Below are 19,013 nucleotides of genomic sequence, written 5' to 3' on the forward strand. Positions count from 1 at the left end.
AGCTTTTTTGGTACTAAGCAACCACATGAATGTTTTTCTCTTTCTCCTATACTGCAGATACATCAAGAACCTGAGACAGAGAGTATAACACAGAACTGATTTATTTCTGACAGATCCAGAATATTAAACTCCAGGCTAGTTAACATCCCTCTCCAAAGGGATCCTATCACCAAACATATCTTTCTTTCCCCCTCCCTGTTTTCGCCAGGGAATCGCTCCCTCTCTGATTCCCTTGACCATCCCCACTGATCTCCCTCCCGGCACTTACCCCTGCAAGCAGCCAGAATGCTACACCTGTGCATTCACCTCCTCCCTCAACTCCATTCAGGGCTCCAATCAGTCCTTCCAGGTGAGGTGACACTTCACCAGTGAAAATGCTGGGGTCATCTACCATATCCTGAGACCCGTCGTAATTTGGGGGACCGCTTGGTCGAGCACCTCTGCTCCATCTGCCAAAAGTGGAACTTCCCAGCAGTCAAACATTTTAATTCTGACTCCCGTTCCCATTCTGACATGTCAGTCTGTGGTCTCCTTTTGTGCTACGAGCCCATCTTCCGGGTGGAACAGCCACACCTTGTATTCCGTCTGGGTACCCTCCAATCTAATGGGATCAATATCGATTCCTCTTTCTCCCTCCCCCCTCCTATTTCCCATTGTTGCCTCTCACCTCCCCCCGAATCCCCTCCACCTTCCCTTCCTCCTGTGGTCCACTCTCCTCTCCTATCAGATTCCTTCTTCTCAGCCCTTTACCTTTCCCACCACCTGGCTTCGCCTATCACCTTCCAGCTTGTCCTCCCTCCCTTCCCAACATCTTTTTATTCTGGCATCTTCTCCCTTCCTAAAGATGGGTCTCAGCCTGAAACATCGACTGTTTATCCATTTTCAGAGATGCTGCCTGACCTGCTGAGTTCCTCCAGCATTTTGTGTGCATTGATTTGGATTTCCAGCAAATGCAGAATTTCTCGTGTTTACAGTTTTACGAGTTGCTAACAGCTGAAGAAAGAAACCACAGCTGTGCCTAACGGCCATGGTTCAATCTTAGGTACGAAGAACAAGACCAAGAGCCACAGAATCCAATGCCAGCAGACCCTTGTGAAGATCCCTTCCTTTCAGAAGCTATCACAGGTAAATATTCAGTGTTCAGTGTGTTTAAGCTTTTTCCCCAGATGAACTCGCTGATGTTTCAGCAGGTGGGATGACTGAATGAATCTCTTCCCACAGTCTGAACAGGTAAATGGTCTCTCCCCAGTGTGAACTCGCTGGTGTGTCACAAGGTGGGCCGATCGAGTGAACTCCTTCCCACACTCAGAGCAGGCGAACAGCTTCTCCCCAGTGTGAACTATCCGATGTGTCAGCAAATTGGATAGTTGCTTAAACCCCTTCCCACACTCGGAGCAAGTAAACGGCCTCTCTCCAGTGTGAACACGCTGATGATTGACTAGGTATGAGGACTGTGTGAATCCCTTCCCACACTCAGCACAGGTGTAAGGCCGCTCTCCAGTGTGAACTCTCTGGTGGGTCAGCAGATGGGATGAGTGGATGAATCCCTTCCCACACTCCAGACAAGTGAATGGTCTCTCCCCAGTGTGAACTCGCTGGTGTATCTGCAGGTGTGACGACCATGTGAACCCCTTCCCACACACTGAGCAGGTGAACGGCCTCTCCCCGGTGTGAATCCGCCGATGTGTCAGCAAGTGGGACGAGTGAATGAACCTCTTCCCACATTCCAAGCAGGTGAAGGCCCTCTCTCCAGTGTGAGACACCTGGTGCACCAGCAATTGAGAGGACTCCGTGAATCCTTTCCCACACTCAAAGCAAACGAAAGGCCGCTCCCCATTGTGAACTTGCTGGTGTCTTGTCAGGCTGTATGACCGGGTGAATCCCTTCCCACACTCGGAGCAAGTGAATGGCTTCTCCCCAGTGTGAACTCGCTGGTGTAGCAGGAGGTCAGATGACCGAATAAATCCCTTACCACACTCTAAGCAAGTGAACAGCCTCTGCTTGGTGTGAACTTGCTGGTGCCTCACCAACTTGAATGAGTAATTGAAGCCCTTCCCGCACTCGGAGCAGGTGAAAGGCTTCTCCCCACTGTGAACTCTCTGGTGGTTTAGCAGCTCAGATGACCAAATAAATCCCTTGCCACACTCTAAGCAGGTGAACGGCCTGTCCTTGGTGTGAATTTGCTGGTGCCTCATCAGCTTGGATGAATAAGTGAAGCCCTTCCCGCACTCAGAACAGGTGAGAGGCTTCTCCCCACTGTGAACTCTCTGGTGTGCCAGTAGGTTGGATGACTGAATGAATCCCTTCCCACATTTTAAGCAAGTGTACGGCCTGTCCTTGGTGTGAACCTGCTGGTGTCTCTTCAACTTAGATAAGTAAGTGAACCCCTTCCCACACTCAGAGCAGGTGAATACGCTCCCCCCCATGTGAATTCGCTGGTGAATCAGCAGCTCAGATGAATGTGCGAATCCCTGCCCACATTCTGGGCAAGTGAATGGCCTCTCCTTGGTGTGAACCTGCTGGTGTCTCTTCAGTTTGGATGAATGAGTAAACCCCTTCCCGCACTCAGAGCAGGTAATCGGCCTTTTCTCAGTGTGAACTTGCTGAATTGTTACCATATCAGATGACATGGTGAATCCTTCCCACGCTTGGAGCAGTCGAATATCGTATCTCCAGTGGAGATGTGCTGGTGCGTCTTCAGATTGCCAGGTCAATGTTCAAAACAAAGAGTTTCAACGGGACATTTAAACAGAGAATTTCATTTCATCCACAAAACGGATGCAAAATTTCCAGTTGCTATAGGGAAACTGTCCCTTTTCCAGGGAATGACAAGTGATATCTTACTTTGATCAGGAAAATAGTTGATCAGTCCTTGAGATACTTGAAGATCATTTACAATATTCCCTACCAGGTTGATTCATCAAAATCTTTCCCCACCCAACATGTTTGATTTCTCCTTGCTTCAGTTGGAGAGCTATCTTTTCTGGCTATGATCAATCATTTAGGGGTGTAAATCTCACTGCCTTACTGGAGTCTGTAACCTCTTCTCAGAAATTAAACAGACAACCATCTCCTCTGCTGAAATGACACCGCAGATCTGATGTGACTGATCTTCACTCTGGGATTCCCACACACAGATCCTTTGCTTATTCTGGACTCTGTAAATGGAATTTAGAAAAATCAGTAGGATAAAACTCCAGGAAAGAGAATTTTAAGTTTCTTTTGTGAGTATTGTCCCAGTTGCAGGACTCTTAACATCAATTTGAACATCATGTTTTGGAATGAACTCTTGAAATTTGAGCAGAAAGATTCAGCCTACAGTCCCAAATGGCTGTTGCAATGTTGGAAATGGCACATTTCTCAAGAAACTATAGAAGCATAGAAAGCCTACAGCACAATACAGGCCTTTCGGCCCACAAAGCTGTGCCAAACATATCCTTACTTTAGAACCTACCTAGGGTTACCCATAGCCCTCTATTTTTCTAATAATGAGGCATATAATCTATAAAATTATATGCCTTATTAAACAGTTCATATCTACAATAATGCTTGCATCCCACAACAGTATCCTAATCATGACTCCCCCATGCTCACAGCAATTTAAAACTAACTCATTTTCACATTGTCCCAGAATGTCCATATGGTTTCTCTTTCTGTGAATTCTGCTTAACCTGCTGAAGATTTCCAGCATCTTGAGTTGCTATTAACAGAAGCCTATCTTGAGAAAGAGGTGATATACGATCAGAAGATGTAAAATCCTCGTGGGTAAAGTTAAGAAACTGCTAGGGTAAAAAGAATTATATACAGGCCTCCAATTAGTAGCCAGGACGTGAGATATTAATTACAACGGCAGATTAAAAAAGACATATCATGTATGACAGTCATGAGGGATTTCAATTTGCAGGTAAATTGGGGAAATCAGGTTGGTGCTCGGTCCCAAGAGGGGATTCGTAGAATGCCTACAAGATTGTTTTTTACAGCAGCTTGTGGTTGAGCCCACTAGGGGAAAGGCAATTCCAGATTGGGTATTGTGTAATCAACCAGATTTGATCAGGGAGTTTAAGGAGGCAATGATCATAATATGATAGAATTCACTCTGCAGTTTGAGAGGGAAAAGCTGAGGTCAGATGTATCACTATTAAAGTGGAGTAAAGGGAATTACAGAGGCATGAGTGAGGAGCTGGCCAAGGTTGATTGGAAGGGGACACTAGCAGGGATGACAGCAGAACAGCGGTGGCTGGAGTTTCTGGGGTCAATTCAGAAGACGCAGGATAGATACATCATAAAGATAAAGTAGTATTCCAATGTGAGGATAAGGCAACCGTGGCTGACATGGAAAGTCAAAGACAGCATAAAAGCAAAAGAGAGGGCATATAATATTGCAAAAAAATTAATGGTAAGTTGAAGATTGGGAAGCTTTAAAAACTAACAGAAATCAACTAAAAAAACCATAAGATGAAATTTGAAGGTAAAATAGCCAGTAATAAAAAAGGAGGATACCAGAAGTATTTTAAAATTTTTGGATCTATAAAAGAGAGGTGAGAATGGACGTTGGACCACTGGAAAATGAAACAGGAGAGGTAGAAATGGGCAGGACAAAGAAACGGCAGACAAACTTAATACGTATTTTGTGTCAGTCTTCACACTAGCAGTATGTCAGAAATTCAAGAGTATCAGGGTGCAGAAGTGAGTGTAGTTGCTGTTACTAAGGAAAAGGTAGATAAGTCACCCGGACCAGATAAACTACACCCCAGAAGGAATACAGAGTAGGGTTCTGAAAGAGGTAGCTGAAGAGATTGTGGAAGCATTAGTAATGATCTTTCAAAAGTCACTAGTTCTGGAATGGTTTCAGATCACTCAGTGGATGGGAAGATGGAGGAGTACACTTTTAAGGATGGGGCTTCGGGATACCTGGAGACACAGTAAGATAAGTCCAAGTCAGCATGGTTTCCTTAAAGGAAAATCTTGCCTGACAAATAACAGCCCAGACTGACAAAGAAGAATCAGTGGATGTTGTTTATCTGGATTGTCAGAAGGACTTTGAGAAAGGGCCACACATAAGGCTGCTTAACAAGAAAGCAGCCCATGGTACTGCTGGTTAAGTTACTAGCATGGATAGAGGATTAGCTAACTGGCAGGAGGCAAAGTGGGACTAGAGTTCCCAACCTGAGGGCCCTGGACACCTTGCTTAACCATATTGTCCATGGCATAAAAAAGGTTGGGCATTCCCGGAATAAAGGGTCTTCTTGTTGGCTGCCAGTGACTAATGGTGTTCCATAGGGGATCGCTTCTTTTCATGTTATATGTCAATGATTTGAGTGATGAAATTGATGGCTTTAAGAAGATACAAAGAAAGGTGGAGGGGCAGGTAGTGTTGAGGAAGCAGGGAGTCTGCAGAAGGATTTAGACAGATTGGCAGAAGCAATACAGAGTAGGGAAGTGTATGGACATGAACTTTGGTAGAAGGAATAAAGAGACAGACCATTTTCTAAACAGGGAGAAAATTCATAAGTTAGAGGTGCAAAGGGAGTTGGGATTCCTTGTGCAAGATTCCTTAAAGGTTAACTTGCAGGTTAAATCGTTGGTTCAAGGAAGGCAAATATAATGTTAGCATTCATTTCTTGAGGACTAGAATATAAGAGCAAGGGAAATAATGCGGAGGCTTTATAAGGCTTCAGTCAGACCACATTTGGAAAATCGTGAGCAATTTTGGGTCCCTTATTTAAGAAAAAAAATGTGCTTGTATTGGAGAGGGTCCAGAGGAGGTTCGCGAGAATTATTTCGGGAGTGAAAGGGTTAACATGTGAGCAGGGGTTGATGGCTCTGGGCCAGTACTTACTGGAGTTTAGAAGAATGTGGTGGGGGTCTCGTTAAAAAGCTATCGAATATTGAAAAGGCCTGGTAGAGTAGATGCACAGAGGATGTTCCCTGTAGTGGGTGAATCTAAGACCAGAGGGCACAGCCTTAGAATTGAGGGATGTCCATTTACAACAGCGATGAGGAGGAATTTCTTCAGCCGGAGGGTGGTGAATAAGTGGAATTTATCGCCACGGACGGCCGCGGTGGGAAGTCACTGAGCGAAAGTTGATTGGTTCCTGGTTAGTTAGGGGATCAGAGGTTAATTGGACAATGGGGTTGAGAGGGATAATAAATTAGCCATGATGGAATGGCGGGGCAGTCTTGATGGCCAGTATGTCCTAATTCTGATCCTATGTTCTATGGTTTTATCCCGAGGGCAGGCAGAATCAGGGGGCCGGGGGCTGACCCAATATGAAGGCCGCAAGTTTCTGGAATTCACACTGACCCTCTCCCCAGCCAAAGAGCCGCAGCTCCGGTCCTACCTGCCGCCGAGCTCCCGGAAGCGTCTGCACCGCAGCTCTTGCGGTAAGGACCGCCGCGGCGGTGTGCGCATGCGCAGGAGGCTTTCCCAACCGGCTGGTTGGGTGCTTTCTGGTTCGCTGCGAATTCTGGTCCAACATCACCTCCATGAACCGACATTCTTAAACGTTCTTACAACGCGTTGTTCCCAGCCTCAGATCGCCAAAATTACTAGTTGGACGAATGACTGTTATAATACAGGAAACTTATTCAACTTACGCATAAAAATCAAGAAACAGTATGCTGGAACAACTTGGCCAGTTGAGCAACATCTTAGAGAAAAGCAATTATGGATATTGAAACCTATTGAGTTCTTCCAGCAGATATAAGATTGCTCCAAATTCAAGACTGCATTATTATTTTTTATATATACACACACGCATACACACAAAGGAAGACTTTTACATCTGTAGAAAACACCGTCCAAAATTTCTTATGTCCTTAGCCCACTGCTCTACCCCCTCTGCACCCATTACTGCGTGGCTAGATACAGCTCAAATACCATCTATAAAATTGCTGCTAATACAACTATTGTTAGTAGAATCTCAAGTAGAGATGAGAGGGCGTACACGAGCGGGATATACGAACTAGTGGAGTGGTGTCACAGCATAAACTTGCCCTCAGTGTCAGTAAGACAAAAGAGCCGATTGTGGACTTCAGGAAGAGTAAGACGAGGGAACATGAACCAGTCCTCAAAGAGGGATCAGAAGTGGAGAGAGTGAGCAATTTCAGGGTCCTGGATGTCAAGATCTCTGAGGATCTAACCTTGTCCCAACATACTGATGCAGTTATAGAGCGGCTATATTTCATTAGAGACTTGTAGGCACTTGTGGACTCACTGGTGATTCCACAGACTAACTGACTGAGTGAGTCTCCTCCCCCCCCCCCCCCAACCCACTTGGAGTCAGCGAACACCCTCTCTCCAGTATGAATTTGCTGGTGTGATGTAATCCTCTGTGACTGAGTGAAACCCTTCCCATTGTGAAGGGGAAGGTCTCAATAGTGTGTAATTAGCCTGTCAGACCTAGTGAATCCTTTCCCACACACGAGTCAGTCAAACAGCTTCTCAGCAGCGTGAACTAGGCGATGTACCATTAACATGTCAAGCTGAATGCATCCCTTCCCACACTGAGCAGGCAGACAGTCTGTCTGGCCATGGACTGAACACGCTGGTGTCTAGACGGGGTAGAGGAATTGGAATATGCTTTCCCACACACAGGGCAGGTGAAGGGCCTTTCCCCGGTGTGACTGCGCCGATGAATTTCCAGATGGGACGGGTAATAGAACGCCTTGCCACATTCCCCACATTTCCATCGTTTCTCCTTGGGGTAGTGGCTCTCGGCAGCCCAGACACCCAGCTGAAGCCTCGTATACACTCAGTTTCTCCCTGCTGTGAATGGGGCTGCTGTCTCCCAGGTCCAGGTGCGGTTGGTGTTCCGACTCCACTGGCTCTGGCTGATCTCGGTGAATTGTTTTGCTTAATCTTCACCCCGTTGAAGTTTGCAAAATTGGTTCAGAGCTGGAGGAGGAGGAGGGAAAAATGAAACACGAAGTTGAAACCATGAACACTACCTTTCTGTCCCGCTTTTGCACTGGATATCTTGAGTACATAAAATATTTTGTCTTGCACTGAACTGCTGCCACAAAACGAAGTTCAGGACTGTCATAAGGGGGTGGCTGGGAACGGACCCAAGTGCAAGACACAGACACTGAAGTACTAGGGACAGGACTAGGATACAGGGCGAGGACTAGGACATGGACACGAAAACCGGAAACCCAGAACAGGACTGGACAAGAGACTTCAGGCGAAGCTTGAGTCTTGGGGTGAGGCTCGAGGCTTGGGGCCTGGAAACTTGGCTCGGGGCGAGGCTCAGGGTCTTGAAGCTTGGCTTGGGGCGAGGCTCGAGGCTTGGGGTCTTGAAGCTCCTCCTGGGTAGGGCGCGGTACTCCTGGGCAGGGCACGGATCACCTGGGCAGGGCACGGTACTCCACCCGACGGAGGTAAGGGACAGAACCAGCCGCAGGGTAATGGCAAGACAGCCTGGCTTACTCGGCAGAGGCAAGGGACAGGAAGGGAGCTAAGTACAGGGTGGCTCCAGGACAAGACTTCAGGCGAGACGAGGCGAGAGTTACCAGCAAGACAAGGCAAGGCTTCAGGCAAAGCAAGGCGCGATAAGAACTTCAGGTGAGGCGAGAGTTACCGGCAAGACAAGGCAAGACTTCAGGCGAGGAACCAGAAGGCAGAGGAAGGGATACAAGGAGTCAGGACAAGAACAATCCAGCAGCCACGCCCTGGTCTCTGGAGGTATTTATGCAGCCAGCCCCAACGAGAATCAGCTGCCTCAATTAGTGCTCAACAAGAACAGAAACAGGGTAGACAGGAAAACCTGGAACGAGGTTCGATGGACCAGACTGTGAACTGGAATGCGAATATCACGGACCAGACCATGACAAGGACGTGCACTCAGTGGCCATTTTATTAAGCACACCTACTTGTTAATGCAAATATCTAATCAACCAATCATGTGGCAGCAACTCAATGCATGAAAGCGTGCAGACATGATCAAGAGGTTCGGTTGTTGTTCAGACCAAACATCAGAATGGGGAAGAAATGTGATGTAAGTAACTTTGACCATGGAATGATTGTTGGTCGCAGATGGGAAGTTTGAGAATAGTGCGAGAAACAAAAATAGTAAGTTTATTTATGTACTTATTGAGATGCAGCATTTTGAGGCGCGCCACCCAGCGATCCCCCAGTTTAATCCTATCCATGGGCGAAAATGATTTGTTGAAGAGAGAGGTCAGATGGGAACAGCCAGACTGCTTCAAGCTCACAGAAAGGTGACAGTAACTCAAATAATCACACCGGTCTGAATGCAGAACACATCTAACCTTGGCCTAGAGAAGACCACGAACATACACACAGTATGTAAAATTCTGACAGACATTCATAGAATAGTTTAGTTAGAGTGTTTTCCCCAGGGTGAAATTGTCAAATACTAGGAGTCAAGACACAAGAGACTGTGGATGCTGGAAATCTGAAGCAACACACAAGGGAGCTGGAGGAACTCAGCAGGTCACGCAGCATTTGTGCAGAGAAATGGAGACATCAATGTTTTGGGTGGATATTCTCTCTTCTCCCCTCTTCCACTGGGCAGAAAATACAAAAGACTGAGAACACATACCACAGGCTCAGGGACAGTGTCTACCTCGCTGTAATAAGACTATTAAATGAGTTCCTAGTAGGATAAGATGGACCCTTAACCTTGTTAAGATCCTGAACTGCACTTTCTCTGTAGCTGTTACACTTTATTCTGCTTTGTTATTCGAACTTGTTCTCCCTCAATGCACCGTGTAACAATTAGATCTGCATGAACAGTATTGCGAGTAAGCATTTCACCACACCTCGATACGTGTGACAAAAATAGATTAGTACCTATAGCAATCAGGACAAGGGCCCTTAGGTTTAAGGTGAGGGTGGGCAAGTTTACATGTGGTTTGCAAGACAAAGTTTTTTTTTATATCCACAGACAGTTGGTATGGGTTTAATATTATTGTCCACAAGAACGGAGATACAGTGAAAAACTTCTGTTTTGTTTGCCCTCCACACAGACCAGGCCACACATCATTCAGGGTCAAGGGTCGACTTGATTCACAGTGTACCAGCATGTATTTACATCGACGTAGTAAAACAAACACAGAATGCAGAATGGTAGGTACCTGGAACGCACTGCTGTAGGAGAGGGGCTGGAAGCAGAAACAACACCGACATTTAAGAGCCACTTAGACACACAAACAGGCAGGGGATGGAGGGATATGGACCATGTGCAGGCAAAAGGGGAGAGCTGAGATGATCGTGGTCAGCACAGACTTGGTGGGCCAAAGGGCCTGTTTCTCTCCTGGTGCTTCCTTCCCAGCACAGCCACAGAGCTGCTGTGTGACAGGCGAAGGGAGGTCAGGGGAGTGGGGCATGATGGTCCACCCTGTGTGTGTGTCTCTACTTGGGTGTATGGGGTGTCAGGGAGGGGTAGCACCTCTGGTGGGGGAACATGTCACGTCCTTTTCAAGGTGGTTAGTCCACCTTTGGTCCCACCTGGCACTCTGCTCTCACCTGTGGCTCCCCGTAGCTGTTTGCATGCGATAGCGGCCACACCCCGGGCAACGGCTTCGACAAGCCGGCTAAACCAGGTGAGGGTAGCCGACGGGTCTCAAACCCTCGGTGAGATAGGGAGTTGTCTATCCCAGCATGTGAAGACAGACTCCGGCGGGTTGAGCGGACGAGACCAGCGGAAGGTCCAACGGTCAAGAAGGCGGTCTCTACAAGCGTCGTGGAACGTGTAGAGCAGGACAAGACACAGAAGACGTCCTGGTCATCCACTGCACCTAGTCCCATCTCCAGCCATCTAGACTCTGTCTTGCCACTGGATCCAGATGGGAATTGGGAAGAGAGAGTGAGGCTGACGCTGCGCGACTCTCCCTCACTTAATTCCAAATCACGCGCTAGTCTCGACACCATCATTACGGTGTCGAGGTCCTCTTCGACGTCGGCAGTGAACGAACACACGCAGTGTGTGTCTACCCCACTGTAGGGAGGCGGGGTGTCAGAGTTGGGGGCAGTCACGGAGGTAAAACACAACTAGCCCAGGCACTGAGGGGGAACCAGTCAGATTATCCTAAGAGGTCAGAATAAAACCTTCAGGGGGAGGGGGCAGTGTGTGCACTACACCAACAGGGGGAGAGGGTGACGCAGCTTCCTGTCCTACCTCAGTACCAATCCCACTGGGTTATGTGACAACACGAGAGATGGCAGACAGAGGCCAAGGAGGAAGGCACAGAAACAGCTCATTTGGCCTGATTGATCCATCCTCACTGAGTTGCCTACCCAGATTTGTCCAATTTGCCAGCATCTGGCCCAGAACCATCTAAACCTTTCCTGTCCACGTACCTGTCCAAATGACTTTCAGACACTGTAATTCAGAATCAGAATCAGGTTTATTATCACCGGCATGCGTCGTGAAATTTGTTTACTTCGCAGCAGCAGCTCAATGCAATACATAATAAAGAAGAAGAAAAAATAATATAATAATAAATAAATCAATTACAGTATAGAATAGATTAAAAATCATGCAAAAAACCAGAAATAATATATATTTAAAAAGTGAGGTAGTGTCCAAAGATTCAATGTCCACTTAGGAATCGGATGGCAGAGGGGAAGAAGTTGTTCCTGAATCACTGAGTGTGTGTCTTCAGGCTTCTGTATCTCCTACCTGATGGTAACAGTGAGAAAAGGGCATGCCCTGGGTGCTGGAGGTCCTTAATAATGGACGCTGCCTTTCTGAGACACCGCTCCCTAAAGATGTCCTAGGTACTTTGTAGGCTAGAATCCAAGATGGAGCTGACTAGATTTACAACCTTCTGCAGCTTCTTTCGGTCTTGTGCAGTAGCCCCTCCATACCAGACAGTGATGCAACCTGTCAGAATGCTCTGCATGGTACATCTATAGAAGTTTTGAGTGTATTTGTTGACATACCAAATCTCTTCAAACTCCTAATGAAGTATAGTCGCTATCTTGCTTTCTTTATAACTTCATCAATATGTTGGGACCAGGTTAGGTCTTCGGAGATCTTGACACCCAGAAACTTGAAATTGCTCACTCTCTCCACTTCTGATCCCTCTATGAGGATTTGTATGTGTTCCTTCATCTTATCCTTCCTGAAGTCCGCAATCAGCTCTTTCATCTTACTGACATTGAGTGCCAGGTTGTTGCTGTGGCACCATTCCACTAGTTGGCATCTCACTCCTGTATGCCCTCTCGTCACCATCTGAGATTGTACCGACAATGGTTGTGTCATCAGTAAATTTATAGATGGCATTTGAGCTATGCCTAACCACACAGTCATGGGTATAGAGAGAGTAGAGCAGTGGGCTAAGCACACACCCCTGAGGTGCACCAGTGTTGATCGTCAGCGAAGAGGAGATGTTATCCTCAATCTGCACAGATTGTGATCTTCTGTTTAGGAAGTGGAGGATCCAGTTGCAGAGGGAGGTACAGAGGTCCAGGTTCTGTAACTTCTCAATCAGGATTCTGGGATGATGATATTAAATGCTGACCTGTAATCGATGAACAACATCCTGACATAGGTGTTTCTGTTGTCCAGGTGGTCGAAAGCTGTGTGAAGAGCCATTGTAGCGATAGGTAAATTGCAATGGGTCCAGTGCCTTGCTGAGGCAGGAGTTCAGTCTAGTCATGACCAACCTCTCAAAGCATCTCATCACTGTGGACGTGAGTGTTACTGGGTGATAGTCATTAAGGCAGCTCACATTATTCTTCTTAGGCACTGGTATAGTTGTTGCCTTTCTGAAGCAAATGGGAACTTATGCCTGTAGCAGTGAGAGGTTGAAAATGTCCTTGAATAAAACCATAAAACCATAAGACATAGGAGCAGAATTAGGCCATCTGGTCCATCGAGTCTACTCTGCCATTCAATCATGGCTGATCCTTTTTTTCTCTCCTCCTCACCCCCAGTTCCTGGCCTTCTCCCCGTTACCTTTGATGCCCTGTCCAATCAAGAACCTATCAATCTCTGCCTTAAATACATCCGATGACCTGGCCTCCACAACTGCATGTGGCAACAAATTCAACAAATTCACCATCCTTTAGCTAAAGAAATTTCTCCACATCTCTGTTTTGAAAAGGTGCTCCCCTATCCCGAGACTGTGCCCTCTCGTCCTAGATTCCCCCACCATGGGAAGCATCTTTTTCCACATCTACTCTGTCTAGGCCTTTCAACATTTGAAAGGTTTCAATGAGATTCTCCCTCCATCCTTCTGAGTTCCAGTGAGTACAGACTCAGAGCCATCAAATGTTCCTCGTATGATAACCCTTTCATTCCTGGAATCATCCTTGTGAACCTCCTCTGGACCCTCTCCAATGCCAGCACATATTTTCTAAGATGAGGAGCCCAAAACTGTTCACAATACTCAAGGTGAGGCCTCACCAGTGCCTTATAAAGCCTCAGCGTCACATCCTTGCTCTTGTATTTTATATATATATATATACGACATATAGGTATCCGTTAGCCTCGTGAGACTATGGATTTGCGCCTTAGAAGGTTTCCAGTGTGCAGGCCTCGGCAAGGTTGTATGGAAGACTGGCAGTTGTCCATGCTGCAAGTCTCCCCTCTCCATGCCACCGATGTTGTCCAAGGGAAGGGCACTAGGGTCGATACAGCTTGGCACCGGTGTCGTTGCAGAGCAATGTGTGGTTAAGTGCCTTGCTCAAGGACACAACACACTGCCTCAGCCAAGGCTCGAACTAACGACCTTCAGATCACCAAACAAATGCCTTAACCACTTTGCCACGCGCCAACACACTTGAAACTCCCAACACGCTTTGCATCTCAGATTTTTGGATTTTCTCCCCATTTAGAAAATAGTCTGCACATATACTTCCACTACCAAAGTGCATGACCATGTATTTTCCAACATTGTATATCCTTTGCCCATTCTCCTATTCTGTCTGAGTCCTTCCTCAACGCTACCTGCCCCTCCAGTTGGTTGGCACAGGTTTTCAGAGCCTTACCAGGTACTCCATCAGGACCTTCCGCCTTGCGAGTATTCACCGTCTATAATTGTACTTGCCTCTACCACTTCCTCTAGCATTGTGAGCCAGACACCCACCACACTCTGTGTGAAAAACCTGTACCTAATGAGCTATTTAAATCTTCCTCTGTCTCATCTGAAACAGATGCCCTCTGATTTTACACTCCCCTAGCCTGCGAAACGACTGTTATTATCCACCCTATTGATGCCCTTCGGCGCTTTATAAACTTCCATAGGTGGCGACTACAGGAAGGTGGTGGGGGGGGAAGCTGGGAAGTGATGTTTTCTTTTTAAAACACAGAGAGTGGTTTAAGCAACACACATCAAAGTTGCTGGTGAATGCAGCAGGCCAGGTAGCATCTCTATGAAGAGGTGCAGTCGACGTTTCAGGCCGAGATCCTTTGTCAGGACTAACTGAAGGAAGAGCTAGTAAGAGATTTGAAAGGGAGAGGGGGAGGGGGAGATCCGAAATGATAGGAGAAGACAGGAGGGGAAGGGATGGAGCCAAGAGCTGGACAGATGATTGGCAAAGGGGATACGAGAGGATCATGGGACAGGAGGCCCAGGGAGAAGGAAAAGGGGTCGGGGGGGAAAAACCCAGAGGATGGGCAAGGGGTATAGTCAGAGGGACAGAGGGAGAAAAAGGAGAGTGAGAGAAAGAATGTGTGTATAAAAATAAATAACGGATGGGGTACGAGGGGGAGGTGGGGCATTAGCGGAAGTTAGAGAAGTTCATGCCATCAGGTTGGAGGCTACCCAGACGGAATATAAGGTGTTGTTCCTCCAAGCTGAGTGTGGCTTCATCTTTACAGTAGAGGAGGCCGTGGATAGACATGTCAGAATGGGAATGAGATGTGGAATTAAAATGTGTGGCCACTGGGAGATCCTGCTTTCTCTGGCGGAGAGAGCGTAGGTATTCAGCAAAGCGGTCTCCCAGCCTGCGTCGGGTCTCGCCAATATATAGAAGGCCACATCGGGAGCACCGGACGCAGTATATCACCCCAGTCGACTCACAGGTGAAGTGTCGCCTCACCTGGAAGGACTGTCTGGGGCCCTGAATGGTGGTAAGGGAGGAAGTGTAAGGGCATGTGTAGCACTTGTTCCGCTTACACGGATAAGTGCCAGGAGGGAGATCAGTGGGGAGGGATGGGGGGGACGAATGGACAAGGGAGTTGCGTAGGGAGCGATCCCTGCGGAAAGCGGGGGGGGGGGGTGGAGGGAAAGATGTGCTTAGTGGTGGGATCCCGTTGGAGGTGGCGGAAGTTAAGGAGCATAATATGTTGGACCCGGAGGCTGGTGGGGTGGTAGGTGAGGACCAGGGGAACCCTATTCCTAGTGGGGTGGTGGGAGGATGGAGTGAGAGCAGATGTATGTGAAATGGGGGAGATGCGTTTGAGAGCAGAGTTGATGGTGGAGGAAGGGAAGCCCCTTTCTTTAAAAAAGGAGGACATCTCCCTCGTCCTAGAATGAAAAGCCTCATCCTGAGAGCAGATGTGGTGGAGACGGAGGAATAGCGAGAAGGGGATGGTATTTTTGCAAGAAACAGGGTGAGAAGAGGAATAGTCCAGATAGCTGTGAGAGTCAGTAGGCTTATAGTAGACATCAGTGGATAAGCTGTCTCCAGAGATAGAGACAGAAAGATCTAGAAAGCGGGGGGAGGTGTCAGAAATGGACCAGGTGAACTTGAGGGCAGGGTGAAAGTTGGAGGCAAAGTTAATAAAGTCAACGAGTTCTGCATGCGTGCAGGAAGCAGCGCCAATGCAGTCGTCGATGTAGCGAAGGAAAAGTGGGGGACAGATACCAGAATAGGCACAGAACATAGATTGTTCCACAAAGCCAACAAAAAGGCAGGCATAGCTAGGACCCATATGGGTGCCCATAGCTACACCTTTAGTTTGGAGGATGTGGGAGGAGCCAAAGGAGAAATTATTAAGAGTAAGGACTAATTCCGCTAGACGGAGCAGAGAGGTGGTAGAGGGGAACTGATTAGGTCTGGAATCCAAAAAGAAGCGTAGAGCTTTGAGACCTTCCTGATGGGGGATGGAAGTATATAGGGACTGGACATCCATGGTGAAAATAAAGCGGTGGGGGCCAGGGAACTTAAAATCATCGAAAAGTTTAAGAGCGTGAGAAGTGTCACGAACATAGGTCGGAAGGGATTGAACAAGGGGGGATAAAACAGTGTCGAGGTATGCAGAAACGAGTTCGGTGGGGCAGGAGCAAGCTGAGACAATAGGTCTGCCAGGACAGGCAGGTTTGTGGATCTTGGGTAGGAGGTAGAAATGGGAAGTGCGAGGCGTGGGAACTATAAGGTTGGTAGCAGTGGATAGGAGATCCCCTGAGCAGATAAAGTCGGTGATGGTGTGGGAGACAATGGCCTGGTGCTCCTTAGTGGGGTCACGATCGAGGGGTAAATAAGAGGAGGTATCCGCGAGTTGTCGCTGTGCCTCGGCAAGGTAGAGGTCAGTACGCCAGACTACAACAGCACCCCCCTTATCATCGGGTTTTATAGTAAGATTAGGATTAGTGCGGAGGGAGTGGAGAGCAGAGCGTTCCAAAGGAGTGAGGTTGGAATGGGGACAAGGTGCGGTGAAGTCGAGACGGTTGATGTCCCGTCGGCAGTTGGCAATAAAGAGATCCAGAGCAGGCAGAAGACCAGAGCGGGGTGTCCATGAAGAAGAGGAGGGTTGAAGACGGGAGAAGGGGTCATCGGTGGGGGTGGAAGAGTCCTTGCCGAAGAAGTAGGCTCGGAGATGGAGACAGTGGAAGAAGAGTTCGGCATCATGGTGAACGCGGAACTCGCTGAGGTGTGGGCGAAGGGGGACAAACGTGAGGCCCTTACTGAGAACAGAGCATTCTGCCTCCGACAGTTGAAGGTCGGAGGGGATGGTAAAGACCCGGCACGGATGAGAGCTGGGATCAGAGGGGGGAGGGGGGAGGGGGGAGGCTGGGGGTGTCAGTGGAGAGGGGAGGGTTGGGGTGAGAGAAAGATGGAGCCTCTGAGGGCCCAGGAGTTGACGGTGGGATCTGAGGAAGACGGGGCTGCGGAGTGGTGGTGGGGGAAGGGGAGACGGGAGTCACAACAGCAGCACATAAAGACCAAGCCTGGAGTTCAAGGCTGGAGTCGCAGTTGGTGGTTGCGCGATCGCTTTGAATGTCTCCATGGTCGTTGCTGGAGTCCGGGTTTTGAATATGTCCTGAGGTGTTGGAGCCGCCGAGATCAATGGCGGGAGCCGCAATCTGAAGTTCATGCCTGCTAGTTTCATGGCCAGCAGGCTCTGGAGTCCGTAGATGTAAGATCTTGCGATCTTTGCCTAACATGACAAAGTTAAAAAAACGGTGATTGCAGGCGTGAATCCGACAGAGGATGAAATAACGGGTAGGACCATTACAGACGGCGAAGAAAGTGTCCCGAAGGTGTGGAAGGGTCTGGGATAGGGACACCAAGTACCTCCTCATGGCGGAGAGCGTCGCCTTCAGAGCTTGACGGGAGAAGCGGCGAGAGGCAGAGTCAATAAAATGTGAGTACCTGGGATCCTCAGAAGGTCCAAATTGAGAGGCTTGGAAACAAATCCTAAAGCCAACTGGAGTAAGTTGGCGACGGAGGCACGTTCCAAGAAAGGATATATGGCTGTGATAGCGAGTCTGAGTCAAAGTGTGGTCGAAAAGTTGAAGAGCCGAAGAAATTACAGATGGGGAGCAGTGAGAGATGGTTTCACTGAACTCCCGTCGAAGAGAGGATTTAAACTTCTTCAGTGTAGGCATCACCGGAAGAGGCTTTGCAGTAGTGAATTTAAAAACGCAAACAACAGGAATTCTGTAGATGCTGGAAATTCAAGCAACACACATCAACGTTGCTGGTGAATGCAGCAGGCCAGGCGGCATCTCTAGGAAGAGGTACAGTCAACGTTTCAGGCTGAGACCCTTCGTCAGGACTAACTGAAGGAAGAGTGAGTAAGGGATTTGAAAGTGGGAGGGGGAGGGGGAGATCCAAAATGATAGGAGAAGACAGGAGGGGGAGGGATGGAGCCGAGAGCTGGACAGGTGATTGGCAAAAGGGATATGAGAGGATCATGGGACAGGAGGTCCAGGGAGAAAGACAAGGGGGGTTAACCCAGAGGATGGGCAAGGGGTATAGTCAGAGGGACAGAGGGAGAAAAAGGAGAGTGTTTGTTGTTTGAGAGTGGGTTGAGGAACACTTGCAGGAGGTTCTGGATGGGTTTGGCCCATTGACACAGGGAAAGGATGGTAGGGTGAAAGAACAATGTTTGACAAGAGATGTGGAGCATCTAGTCGAGAAGAAGAAAGAAGCTTTCTTAAGCTTCAGCAAGCAAGGGTCAGACAGGGCTCTAGAGAGTTACAAGGTAGCCAAGAAGTAGGTGAGGAATAGACAGGAAGACTAGAAAGGGGCATGAGAAGGCCTTGGTGTCAATATAGGCCCTTATAAAGGCCACAAAGCAGTGAGGAAGCTGTAAAACACTGATGGGTGCTGCTTAAAGGCCAGTTTGCAAGCAGTTTGCCAAGGGACAGGCTCAGGCCTTGAGAGTGTGCAGTGGGGCTTTTAAAACGTCACCAGTGTCAGCCCTACAGGTAGAAATGGGAATAATGCCTTTGGAACTAAGAAGGATGCAACTGATGGCAAACTACTGGGCTAATTTGCAGGGGCACAATGATTCTCACCCTGCAAAAGGAGTGTTGCAGGAGTGCTGGGAAAATGGGAGGTTTCAGAGGGATACCTCTAGTCGGGTAGGGAATGATATCGCGAAAGAATGTGGAGTATTTGATCTGAGGAGAAGTCCTTCAGTAGTTTATCCGGTTGTAGCTCCATGGAAATTTGTATGGCCTGACATAGACTGGCATTTGTTAGAGGTAAAAAGGAAAGAAAGATATAAAACAGATTTGGTAAATGCGTTTAACTGTCATGTGATGGAAAAGTATAGTGATTATACTCACATTTATACGGATGGTGCGAAGGAACCTGAAACAGGAGTGACAGGGTTTGGGGTGGTAATACCAGCAAAAGAAACTGGAAT

The 19,013-nt window shown here is 47.9% G+C and overlaps 1 protein-coding gene across 1 annotated transcript in view; it reads right to left on the reverse strand.

The window, feature by feature from the left end:
* The window catches only part of LOC134352472 (zinc finger protein 208-like), a 34,567-nt gene extending 31,416 nt beyond the window's left edge, over positions 1-3,151 (reverse strand). Inside the window, exon 1 of the mRNA XM_063059750.1 lies at positions 1,151-3,151. Within this exon, the coding sequence (XP_062915820.1) occupies positions 1,151-2,630 (1,480 nt within the window). The 5' untranslated portion in view covers positions 2,631-3,151. The remainder of the gene's footprint in view (positions 1-1,150) is intronic.
* Positions 3,152-19,013: the final 15,862 nt, after the last annotated feature.

This window comes from Mobula hypostoma, chromosome 10, assembly GCF_963921235.1.
Source record: "Mobula hypostoma chromosome 10, sMobHyp1.1, whole genome shotgun sequence".
NCBI lineage: Eukaryota > Metazoa > Chordata > Chondrichthyes > Myliobatiformes > Myliobatidae > Mobula > Mobula hypostoma.